We start from the raw sequence: 13214 nt of genomic DNA, 5'->3' as shown, positions 1-13214 counted from the left end.
AGAATAATCTTTTTAAACAAATGGTGCTGGGAAAACCGGATATCCACAGCAAAGAATGAACACACAACATAAAGGAAAACATACTTTACTTCATAAATTAACTTTCAGTGGTCATGGACCTAAATGGAAGAGTTAAAATTATAAGACTCTTAGAAGAAAGCATAGGGAGATATCTGCATGACTTTGGGTTAGGCAATATATTTTTTAATTTTTTTAATGTTTATTTGAGAGAGAGAGGGAGAGAGAGAGAGCAGAGGAGAGGCAGAGAGAGAAGGAGACACAGAATTCGAAGTGGGCTGCAGCTTCTGAGCTGTCAGCACAGAGCCCAATGTGGGGCTGGAAGAGCCATGAGATCATGACCTGAGGCTAAGTCAGAGGCTTAACTGACTGAGCCACCCAGGCGCAAAGGTTAGGCAATATTTCTTTTTTTTTAATTTGTTTTTAACTTTTATTTTATTTTTGAGACAGAGAGAGACAGCATGAACGGGGGAGGGCCAGAGAGAGAGGGAGACACAGAATCTGAAACAGGCTCCAGGCTCTGAGCTGTCAGCACAGAGTCCCACGCGGGGCTCGAACTCACGGACCGCGAGATCATGACCTGAGCCGAAGTCGGACGCTTAACCGACTGAGCCACCCAGGCGCCCCAATATTTCTTAAATATGACATCAAAAACACAAACAACAAAACAAACAAATAAATTGAATTTTGTCAAATTTAAAAACTTTTGGCCTACAAAAGACACCATATAAGAAAGTGAAAAGATGACATATAGAATGGGAGAAAATATTTGCAAATAATGTACATGATAAGAGACTAGTATCCAGAATATTCAAAGAAATCTTACACATCAACAATAAAAAGACAAATTACCCAGTTAAAAATGGGCAAAGAATCTAAATAGACATTTCTTCAAGAAGATACACAAATCACCAATAAGTATATGAAAAGATGCCAAACATCATTAGCCATTAGGGGAATGTATATCAAAACCATAATGAGATCCCCATTCACACTCATTAGGATAGCTGTAGATAATAAATGTTGGCTAAGTTGTGGGCAAATTGAAACTCTCATACATTGCTGGTAAGAACGTAAGGTGGTACAGCCACTTTGGAAAACGATTTAAGTTTCTCAGAAAGTTCAACGTAGAGTTTCCATATGACCCAAGAATTCCACCTGTAAATATACACCCAAGGGAAATGAAGAGGTGTCCACACAGAACCTTATATATGAGTGTTTATAGCAACATTATTTACAATAGCCTAGAAGTGAAAACAACCCAAATGTCCACAACTGTTGAACAGATACATAAAGGAATGATGTGCTGATCCACGCTACAACATGATGTATCTTGAAAACATTATGCTAAGTGAAAGAAGCCAGTCATAAAAGACCACATATTGCATGATTCCATTTATACCAACTGTGGAGTGATGGAATGGTCTAAAATTGAACATGATGGTGGTTGCAAACTCTGTGAATATACTAAAAATGACTGAAGCGAGCACTTCAAATGGGTGAATTGTGAATTATATCTCAATAAAACTGTGTTTAAAAGGTAGAAAAATGGTAGAACAATTTTTCCTTTTCACAAATCTTGTTTATTTGTAGTTGTTCGTGCATCTGGTAATTTATCTCATGGAAATAATATGGGGAGAAAGCATAAATCTTTCCAAGGCTTTTAATGTGTACCGCCAAACTACACTCCAGAAAGTTTATAGAGTTTTGCACATTATTAGCCTATTCTGCTTTATCCTTGCCAACATAAAGTATTTATTATTAGCGGTATTCATCCGAGTGAGCGTTCCCCGGGTCTATCAGAGTGCCTCGCTTAGAGAAGGCATTCAATAAATAAATGTTCGAAGTGAAACAAACCTTTGGCTGATTTTTAGATACAAATGGTTTCTTTTGATTTTAATGAAGCTATCTTTTCTTATTAGTGATGTTGACATCTTTCCTTATTTTATTGGCCATGTATAGTTTTGGGAATTGTCTGTTCACATCCTTTGTCCATTTTTCTTGTCCTAGCCTCACCACTATGTGGCTCTGGGCTCAGTTCTCTCCTCTACGAAATGGTGAGACTCATACACATCCTGTAAGGTTGTTATGACATTCAAATGGAATAATCTGTATAGACACATCTGGTAAACAATATAGCAATATGCGAATGCTTTTTTATGATTTTACCAAAGGGACCAGTGAGGGCCAGAGAAGTACCAGGATTTACCTGAAGTCACCAGAAAGCTAATGTGGGAACATGTCTAGAACTAGGACCCTGGGACGTGGGCCATGGGACCGTGTCCCAGGATCCTTCCAGAGGGCTCTGCTGCCTCCAGTGTCATGTGCCCTCTGGTGAACTGTGTCTTGGGATAAGTAGTTCTCCTGTGTTGTCCCCTGTAGGTTGTGGCTGGCCGGACCATTTCCTTGGTTCCTCCCAAGCTTCTGAATACCTGGAAGGACCATTTGGACAGTGTGGCAGACATCCTGTATGTAGATACCTTCCAGCTGGTTATCAGTGCTGGCCAGGACTGTAATGTCAAGGCTCGGAAACTCTCCGGTGACACCGTTGGTATGGGTCCTACTGAAGTTCAGCCGTGCCACATGGCCCATTGTGGTCCTGTCCCTGTTAGAGCATAAACTGGCATAAACCTTATATCCTATGGGGTGGAGTTTCAAGCCATAGCAGCTGCCTTTGCTCAAATAGTATCACAGGATATGTGCCTTTCCAATTGTCCGTTCAGCAGTGTGTCCATTCATCCATCAGCTGTCCATCTAACCCCCCACCCATCCACCCAACGTTATTTGCCTGTGTATATTTTTGTAAATCACGTATCTGAGAAGGCACATTCCTTTCTCTTTTTAAAAATAAACTTGGGGTGCCTGGGTGGCTCAGTTGGTTAAGTGTCTGGCTCTTGATTTTGGCTCAGGTCCTGATCTCACACTTTGTGAGTTCGAGCCCATGTCGGGCTCTGTGCTGACAGCAGAGTCTGCTTGAGATTCTCTCTCTCTACCTCTCCTGCACACTCATGTGCACTCTCTCCCTCTCTCTCATATAATAAAAAAATAAACTTAATTGTTGAGTTATAACCTATATAAGGTAAAGCACACAAACCAAAAGGGTTCAGCTTGATGAATTTTCAGAAAGTATACATATATCCTTATAGCCATCACAGAAAAAGCACCGTATGCTTTCTTACACTTGATACTTGCATGGTCTATGTCTCAGCTCTTCTGCCCTGCCTCCAGCCTTCACTGGACTGCCACTATATGCCCTGTGAAGGCCTGAGGGAAAGAGTTGGTGGGTAGCTACAGACTTGCCCTGTGGCTTGAACATCCTGAATTATAGTATGTCATGCCATGTGAGGCTGTTCAAAGTTCACTAAGCACTCATCTGGGCTTATCCTCCTCTCATTACTCTGTCAGGGCTGAAAGCAGCCTTGGTCTCTTGTCTCTTATTAAAGGTTTATTCCTTTCCTTGCATTTTCAGCTCTTATATGGGTAAAAAACTCTTTGATTATTTTTATTTTATTCCTGTCCTTGGATGGAATTCCTCATTTTATAGTTTATATCCTTGAACATATTGCCAGTGCTATTTTAAAGTCTTTGATAACTCTAATATCTGGTTCACTTCTGGGTCTGTTTCTATTGCCTATTGTTTCTGTTGGTTCCAGACATGATAGACTAACAAGGACTGGATTTATATTCTCGCTCTAAACAACTAAAAACATGAACAAAATGTATGTGACAGTTTCCAGACATTAGACAGCAGGCAGCAAAGAATAGTAATCCCTGAGGTATTATAATTTATACATAATATACATAATATACTAGTATGTATTGTATATATTTGTAATATTATAAATTACATCTGTATTATATGAAATATAGATATAATATTATAATATATAATATAAGTAAATCTATAATATTATGAATATACTTCGTGTGTTACAAAAGGTAGAAGAAAACATCAAAATGTTAAGGAGAGAACTCGAATATGTATATATATATATATACATATATATATACATATATAAATATACATACATATAATATATGTATATATATATATACATAAAGACCCAAATTGAAATTAGAAATTAAAAATAACAGTGTCTGAGATAACAATACACTGGATGGGATTAATAGCAAATTAGACACTACAGAAGAAGGGATTAGTGACTATGAAGACATAGTAATAGAAATATAGAAAAAAAAGACTGAGTAAGCTGGTGTTTTATGTGTGTAACATGATGATTTGGTATATGCATACATTGTGAAATGATCGCCACAATCAGGATAATTAATACATCTATCACCTCACATAGTATTTGTGCAAGGTAAGAATTCTTAATATCTACTCTCTTAGCAAATTTAAAGTATACAATATAGTATTGTTAACTATAGTTGCCATGTTATACATTAGATCCCCAGAATTTATTCATCTGACCACTGGAAGTTCATTACATTTGCCAACATGACTTTTCAACCTATCTCTGTCCTTATATTTATATGTGCCTCTTTTAAACAGCATTGTATTTAGTTTTATTTTTTTTCATCCTGACAATATTTGCCTTCTAATTGTATATTTAGTCCATTCAAATATTAATGGAATTACTTATATGATTTCAGTCTATCATCTTGATACTGTTTTTCTATTCTTTGTTCCTTTATTCTTCCTTTTCTTTCTTCTTTTGCATTAATCAAGTATTTAAAAACAATTATTGGGGCACCTGGGTGGCTCAGTCGGTTGAGCATCTGACTTCAGCTCAGGTCATGATCTCGTGGGTCATGAGTTTGAGCCCTGTGTTGGGCTCTGTGCTGACAGCTCAGAGCCTGGAGCCTGCTTGGGATTCCATGTGTATCTCTCTCTTTCCCTCCCCTGCTTGTGCTTTCCTCTCTCAAAGATAAATAAATAAACTTAAAAAATCAATTATCGGGGCGCCTGGGTGGCGCAGTCAGTTAAGCGTCCGACTTCAGCCAGGTCACGATCTCGCGGTCCGTGAGTTCGAGCCCTGTGTCGGGCTCTGGGCTGATGGCTCAGAGCCTGGAGCCTGTTTCCGATTCTGTGTCTCCCTCTCTCTCTGCCCCTCCCCCGTTCATGCTCTGTCTCTCTCTGTCCCAAAAATAAATAAACGTTGAAAAAAAATTTTTAAAAAAAATCAATTATCTTGTTTTATTCCCTTATTAACTTTTTAGTTGTATGTTTTTATATTATTCTTCAGTGTTCTTTAGAGATTCTTTAGAGGTTATAATATACACTCTTGACCTGATACCACTTCTTGTGCAAGAATCTTACTTTCTTCTCCCCACTGTTTATGCTATCTCTAGCATATATTTTATTTCAAATATGTTATGTCTTCCCACAAGGCACTGTTATTAATGTTACTGTAAGCAGCCTATTTCTTTTTATATTTACCCATATTTACCATTTCTGATGCTCTTTATTCCTTCTTAAAATACTGGGGTTCTGTCTGCTATCATTTTCCTTAAGTCTGAAGAAGTTCCTTTATTATTTCTTATAGAGTCCATCTGTACTGATCCTTTAAGCTTTCTGTATCTGAAAACATATTTATTTTGTCTTAAAATGTTAAGACTCTTTTACTAGGCATAGAAATCTCAGCTGGAAGTTAATTTTCTTTCAATATTGAAAAAGAGACTTTTCTATCGTCTTTGGCTTCCATATTTTCTCTCAAAAAGTCAACTGTAGGGGTGCCTGGGTGGCTCAGTTGGTTAAGTGTTCGACTTTGGCTCAGGTCATGATCTTGCAGTCCATGGGTTCAAGCCCTGCGCCGGGCTCTGTGCTGAACTCTTGCTCAGAGCCTGGAGCCTGCTTCAGATTCTGTGTCTCCTTCTCTCTCTGCCCCTCCTCCGCTTGTGCTCTGTCTCATCCTGTCTCTCAAAAATAAATAAATGTAAAAAAAAAATTTTTTTTTAAGTCAACTATAAGTTACTTTGACAATAATTTTTCTTTTCTCTCTGACTGCTTTTGGTTTTCAACAGTTTGACTATGATGTTCCTAGTGTGCTTTTATTTGTATTCATCCCACTTGGAGTTCAGTGATCTTTTTAAATCTGGGGGTTGGTATTTTTCACCAGTTTTGAAAAGTTGTCAAATATTATCTCTTCAATACTGCTTTTGCCCATTCTCTCTCTCCTCCCATTATGGAGTTCCAATTTACATGGATGTTAGAACATTTGACTCTGTCCCATATGGCTCTTATGCTTTGTTCTGTTCTTTCTGTTTTTTTTTTTGTTTCTTTTTTGTTTTTGTTTGTTTTTTATCTCTGCCTTCTAGTTTGGATGTTTTCTGATGACCTGCCTTCCAATTCGTTAGTCCTGTCTCCTTCTGTATGCAGCCTGGTATTAAATCCATTCAGTTAATTCTTAATTTCATATTTTTTTTAGTTCTCGAATACCGATTTGGTTCTTTCCTGTAGAATACAATTCATTGTTGAAATTCTCCTTCTTTCCCTTCATTTTGTTCATATTTTCCTTCATTTTATATAACTATTTGCAATAAAGTTTTATCTGCTAACTCCTGTGTCAGAATTATCTGTGGGTCTATTTCTAATGCCTATTTCTTCTCTTTATTATAGGTTATACTTTTCTGTCTTTTTATATGTTAAATGCATAAAAAACCTACCTCTCCAAAACCCCCCAAAATGAAACAACCCCTCCTCAAACCAAAGCCAAGACTTTTCTAGACTTTGTATAAAAGAACCACAGAGACGGAAGTTGATGGATTTTCCTCCAGCACATGTGCTCATTGCTCTGTACAAGGCTGCTCATCTCACTGCTGTCAGGAACTGAGCTGGATTGGGTCTGGGTTGCAGCTTCAGGAAGACTTGGTTTTCTTCCATCTTCCATTGTGAAATCGTCTCAAGGGTGAAGTCTGTTGTGTTTGTCAAAGGTTTTTTTCCTCCAGTGGGACTTTGTCTCCCAACAACCTCATTCTATCTGTCTAACCCAAATTCCAGGTCTTCAGCTCCCCTAGTGCTCAGCAAATGTCCTATGGAAAACACGTCTATGCATTTGGGATTTCACTAGACTTGATCCCATTCTGCCAGCCAGAATGGCTGGCAGAAGCTCTGATGGTTTCTTTTGCTTCCAGGAGCTTCCTTCTGCCTAAGCAGAGCCTGATTCTCACTCAGCCTGTGCCCAGACTCCCAGAGAAGGAATCAGATCTCAATTTCAGTTCTTCTTGGAAGGACTCTTCCCTTTCTATAATTTTATTTTTTTATTTCTTATTAAAAATTTTTAAATGTTTATTTATTTTGAGAGAGAGAGAGCAAGCAGGGAAGGGGCAGAGAGAGAGGGGGGACAGAGGATCTGAAGTGGATTCTGTGCTGACATCAGAGAGCCCAATGCAGGGCTTGAACTCATGAAATGTGAGATCATGACCAGAGCTGAAGTCAAACCCTTAACCAACTGAGCCACTCAGGCACCATCCCCCTTTCTGTAATTTTAGTTAATCTATTTTTTTTTGAGAGAGAGAGTGAGAGAGAGAGAGAGAGAGAGAGAGAATGTGCACGAGTGGGGGAGGAGCAGAGGAAGAGGGAGAGATGGGATCCCAAGCAGGCTCTGCACCCAGTGCGGAGCCTGACACAGGGCTCAATCTCAAGACTGTGAGATCATGACCTGAGCTGAAATCAAGGTCGGATGTTCATCTGACTGAGCCACCCTGGCACCCCTAGTTCATCTACTCTTTTTTTGCTTCTACAGCTCCCCAAGAGTTTTTAAAATATGACTTTTTAACTATATTTTTTAATTTTTAGAAATTCTGGAGCAGGACAATGGCCTACTACTCACCACGCCCTGCCCCAAAGCAGGACTCATGTTTCTCTATTATTACTACCTGCTTTCTCCTCCAGCCTTTTTCCTCTCTAGTGCCACCCCAATCTCATGTCTGGTGGGTGCCTGATCACTTTATGTCATTGCTACTTTACACATGAGCTACTTAAGCCCAACTGAAGATCACTCAGTCATTGCCACAGAGGTCTTTCCATCTCAGCCTACATGTGGGGCAGAATGCTTTGGCCTGAGCTCCAAGTGTATTGTAGGACTAAGGCTAGTTCCTTCAGGTATTTGTTAAGTAGCTGACATAATGCCTGGCATGTGGTAAGCATCATGAAGCGTGGGCCAATGGTAAGGGGTTGCTAGCTGAGTCTTGAGGGTGGAGGGTGAGGGGTAGCAGGTTCAGAGAAAGGGAGGTAGGCCACTTCTTGTGACTGAGTTGGTTCTGGTTAAATCACAGGGACGTTCGGCCTGAGTGTCTGGAAAAGGCTGCGGGATATTCAGATGGTTGGTGATCCTGAACTGAGAAGAAACTCAAAGGAGGAGGATGACACTGTAGTTGCTGCCCAGAAGGCCTTCCATTCAGAGCTGCAGTGAGTTATCACAGCCCAGCTGGTATTTGCTGGCCCAAGGAGGGGGAGGCTGGGAGCCTCCCCAGGTCCCAGGCAGCCTCATCTGGGTTGGGTAGCACTGGGCATATTTGGTAAAGGCCAAAGGTTTGGGACTTGCAGGCAACTTGACTCTACAGGTGGCAGCTATGGCCTAAGAGCCCAGGTCCACTGAAAGTTTGAGTGGTACAAATCAGCAGAAAGTATAGAAAGGCAAGCTGTTAGATGGGCCTCTGCCCCAGAGCCCGGTTCAGATTTGCCAGGGCTGGCTTCCCTGCTGGGGCCATTTCTATGTGGCTAGACGTCCTTGGTAGGACAGTACCCAGAGCTCTGGTCCTGAACACACACTTGTGTTATTTCCCTGGTCCACAGGAAAGTCAGGCTGCTTGCTGCTTCTTTCCTCTACAGGTTCCTTCTCCACCCATGTTCCACTCTTATTCCTGACCAAGTCTCAGATAATTTGGGGTCATCCCAAAAAAATATTTATCAATGTCCTGCTGACTCCCAGACTCTGTGCTAGGTTCTAGAGGTCCAGATACAAGTCCTGCCTCAGAGAACTCAGAGTCCACTTGGGGAGATTGGCACGCAAACTCATGGTTGTTGTTTTATCTGATAAGTGATGAGACTATTAAGAATAGGAATGGCTCAGAGGACAATCACCTCATTGGATGGATCAAGTAAAAGAGAAGCTTCATAAGAGAAGAGATTCTGGAATTGGGTTTTGATATGTCAGTAGGAGTTTTCCAGGCACCCGTACAGTCCTTGTGGCTCCTAGTCTCTTGTCAAGGCATACCTCTTTAGGGTCCTATGTGGGGTTATCAAACAAGGTAGAGGTGGGGTTTCCCTGGAAGGGAGAGGATGTTTAAATATTCCACATTTGGGGGACAAGGTAAGATCAAGATGGGGTATTAGACCTCCATGGGAAGAGCTCAGGGTGCTAGGAAAGGTCTCAGGACTTGTTGGGGGTCCGTTTAATCTAGTCTTTGCTGATGTTAATTGGACACCTGTTTAGTGTTGGTCCTGGGCAGTATGACCTCAGGAGAGGGATAAGAAGGTAGAAGAGGATCGGGCCCAGGCGGGAGAAACCCGTTGTGCTCCCCGGGAAGGCTGCTTGTGGTGTGAGGGCATCTTATGAAGGAAAGCGCCTTCCATCAGGGAGGAGCGGGCTCTGGCTGAGGCCCTGGTGTACCAGCGGCAGGAGGAGGCGGCACTCGTGGCTCTCCTGAATGGGAAGCCAGACACGGAGGCTGAAGCTTGGGCCAACCTACAGAAGATAACCCAGACGTCCCCGTGGGCTGGAGAGCGCTCCCAGGAAGACGTTGAGAGCAGCTGGTGCAAGTGGGAGTCCAAGGGCAAGCAGGTGAGGCTGGGTGGGGGCCCGGGGGCATAGAGGGGCCCTCAGCTGTCAGCCCTGAGGCCTCACTCTTGCCCGTGACTCCTGCAGGAGAGCAAAGTTGTGGGAGCCGCGTACAAGCCTAAGGACCGGTCACGGAGTCCTGGACGCCGGTCCACCAACGTGCAGTATGGCTGGATGAAGTACCAGGTGAGGCAGGGTGGGGCTCGCTCCCCTGAGATGCTGGAGGCTGGGGATCCCAGCTCCATTAGCAGCCTCCCTTGAGCCCACAGAGCCCTCTCGTGGGGGCGAGGGAAGCACTAGCCCTTTAACAGAATTCTGGGATGAAGCTGGTTGGGTTGATTTGTTTGCCAAGGCCCTGGCCAAGGCCATGGACACAGGTTTTGTCTTTGAGGACACACCTCATCAGGCCTATGGGAGGAGATTCTCTGTGGACCCGGGACTTTGATAGCCTTCAAAGAATTTCCCAAAGTCTGTGGCTGTGCGTTTGGTTGGTTGTTAGTCTCCGTACTGTGGGCTACTCTAGAGCAGACACGGGGTCTCCCGGTGCCATGTGAGAGACACAGGGAACAGAAGGGGGGCTCTGCTTGGGGAAAGAAAGAGCTGGGGACTTTGCAAGACAGCTTTGAGCCCCATCTAAGCAAGCCTCTTGCTTGGGCAGACTCCAGCCTCTTTCAGAGGCATCTGCCATAGGGGCGTTTATGAGAACTTCCTCCCTCTGTTATGGGCACCGAGTGAAGTGAGAGAACCCCTCCGTCCCGGGCTGGGAGAGGTCAGTGTGAAGGGAGGCCACACCCCTGCCTTCTGGAGATGGGCCTCAAAGCGCAGCTTGGTGAGTGCTGACAGGAGAGGTGGGAGCTTGTCTGGGGGGCTCCTCCCACCTGAGCCTCAATCAGGCCCAGCTTGAGGCCTCATTCTAAGATGGGGACGGTCCAGTGCTGACCTCAAAGCGTTGTTGCCAACCCCAGGAGAAGGGCTGGCTGCCGGGCCTGGAGCACAGTGGGCTTGCAGTTCCGGAAGGCTGTGGACATCAGTGACAACCACGGTACTCTGGAGACTTGGCCTATCCTCCCCGTGAGCCTGCTCTTGGTCCTGGGTGAACCCCTCAAACTCCCCTGCTCTGTTCCCCACAGATTTCACCTCAGATCTACCAAAGCCTGCACTTCAACAACCTGTCGCCCACCCACACGTCTGACCTTGTGTTGCACAACGTCCTGGGGCAGCAGGGCCAGCGCACCCACCCGGTGACCCACAACCGCCAGAAGGACCCGGATGCTGACAGGGAGACCGTGCCCAACACCACGACCAGCTCGCCCACTGCCTCCCTCTCTCCCAGCGACTCCCTCTCCTGGACAGCCTCAGGCTCCAGGTTCCTGGAGTCTGGCCTGTCCACCTCCCCGTACCTCCAGTCCTCCCCCTCGGTCTTGTCCCAGGCATCCAGGTACATCGTGCAGAGGTCGGCCACCCCCATGCCTGTTGCCTCGTCCGTCAAGCAGCTCTCAAGACCCCTGAATACCACCCTTCTGTCCTCCATGAAAAGTTCCCGCATCGGGTTCTGAGGTGGCCCCCCGTGTCTCCAGTCGTCCAGCACAGTGACCAGGCCCATGGGGGTCCTGTCTGTCCCTGGCTCACCCCTGCCAGGCCCAGAGGATACAGACCTCCTTCTATTGACCTCCTTCTTCACTAGAGTCCTGGAGAAGAAAATAAATATTTGCAGATATCAGAGGCCTCCAGGCCGGGAGGCCAGGCTGTGTGTCCCTTTACCCCCTTAAGCGCCAGGCTGTCTTGGAGATTGGCCGCGTTCCCCTGATGAGGCCCTGGCTGGATGCAGGGAGAATCCCCTCCCCCGAGACGCCTGGCCCAGCTGTCCAGCAGGTGAAGCATAGGGACACGGCCTCGGAGGCTCCTTGGTGTTGTGGTCAGTGGGTCATGCCACTAGGGTGAGCGGTTTGCATCTGAAAGTTGGTTCAGCCTTATGGCTGGAGTGAGGCCCCACAGCCATCCCGAGGTGGTTTGTCTCCCGCCCTGCCTTGTGCCTGTTCTCCCCCACCACCAGGCACTCCACCCCAGGGAACTCTGTGTTTACAAACTGTCCTGCCCCTCTAGGATGGTGGAGGGGCATCCTGGCCTGGCTCTGTGACTGTCCCTTTGGACCCAGGTTTTTCTGAACCAAAGCCCCTTGATCCTTCTGCTGTGTGCTGCTCTGGGTGGCGTCTTGGGTGGAGAACTCAGGGCGGTGGTAAAAGCCGTGGCAGGGTCAAGGCCTCTGCCCAGAGGGGAGGGAAGGACATGGGGGGAGGAGGGTAGTGAGGGGTAGGGATGGGATGTGGCAATTACCAGGCCTCGGGGAATTTTCTTAAAGGCCCGTGCACAGCCCTCACCTGGAGGGAGGTTCAGGGTCCCCTCTCGGACCTCAGATGCTGACTTAGGGGCCATCTGGCTGGACACTAGGGGTCAGGACAGGTCAACCTCAGGGGAAGACTTCCGCGAGACTCTGTGAATCCTCCTCTCAGTAGGACCCAGCCCCTTACAACAACATTTTACTGCCTTTGCCCATGTGTTTCATTGTAGGCACTTAAGAAAATAATAGTCTGAGTCTCCACTCCTACCCTAGCTGCTGCTGCCCGTGGGGATTTGTCTCTGGCCGTGGGGGCTTACTGGCCACCCCTCCAACCGGCAGGCACCCATGATACAGAACCCCAGGCCCAGAAGGCACGACGGGGCTGAGTTCTACCTACGGTGATGTGAGTGATGCTTTGTCTCTCCTGCTGTTCCCACCCTGCCTCTCCTGGCCCAAACCCCAGGTGGGATATGGGACAGATAATTCTGGAGCATCGGGATCAGATGGAGCTTAGAGCCCAGATGGAGAACTGGAGGCCAGTGTCACACTGGAGTTGGTGAGTGAGGAAGCTGGGTTGGTGGCCCAGTGTCCTGTCTCCTGGTCATCTGTGCTTCCCTGAGCGCCCCTCTTCACCTCCCCAGGCCCAGGTGTCTACACAGCCACAACAGGCTCCTCTCTGCCTGTTCTCTGCCTTCTGCATCACTGGCCTTAAAAAACTACTTATATTTAGCTCTCCTCTGATTCTAAAAGTAGCAGAGGCTGAGTATAGAAAAATCAAGAAAATACCGAAAAGCGTAAGAGCCAATAAAAACCATCTGGATTCTATTTCCCAGAGATCAGTTTGGTGCATTTTCCTCTAGATGTTTTTCTGTCTTTACACACACGTGTGCCCTCACAGCCTTGATTCCCGCTCACTCCCTCCTCATATGCTCACACCCACACGGCCCGTAACCTTGGCATCCCGGCTTTGAATGCAGCCTTTCTCACAGGATGAGCAAATGACATCGCTGTGTTGCTGTAATTCCTCGCGACCCTCGCCAGTGATGGCTGCATTCAGCCCTGCTCTGGGTCGCTTTCTTCAGGATCTGGGGCTACCGCCACACTGCTCTTGAAAG

At 45.6% G+C, this 13214-nt stretch overlaps 1 protein-coding gene across 6 annotated transcripts in view; it reads left to right on the top strand.

The window, feature by feature from the left end:
* Nucleotides 1-11478, top strand: part of EFCAB8 (EF-hand calcium binding domain 8) — a 70176-nt gene extending 58698 nt beyond the window's left edge. For all 6 annotated transcript variants that reach the window (XM_047852318.1, XM_047852317.1, XM_047852316.1 and 3 more), the window contains 5 exons: nt 2401-2569; nt 8257-8389; nt 9560-9764; nt 9849-9947; nt 10892-11478. In XM_047852318.1, the coding sequence (XP_047708274.1) occupies nt 2401-2569; nt 8257-8389; nt 9560-9764; nt 9849-9947; nt 10892-11317 (1032 nt within the window). In that variant the 3' untranslated portion in view covers nt 11318-11478. The remainder of the gene's footprint in view (nt 1-2400; nt 2570-8256; nt 8390-9559; nt 9765-9848; nt 9948-10891) is intronic.
* The last annotated feature ends 1736 nt before the right edge of the window (nt 11479-13214 follow it).

Source organism: Prionailurus viverrinus, chromosome A3 (genome assembly GCF_022837055.1).
Source record: "Prionailurus viverrinus isolate Anna chromosome A3, UM_Priviv_1.0, whole genome shotgun sequence".
Classification (NCBI taxonomy): domain Eukaryota; kingdom Metazoa; phylum Chordata; class Mammalia; order Carnivora; family Felidae; genus Prionailurus; species Prionailurus viverrinus.
This window is presented reverse-complemented; position numbering and strand designations above follow the sequence as displayed.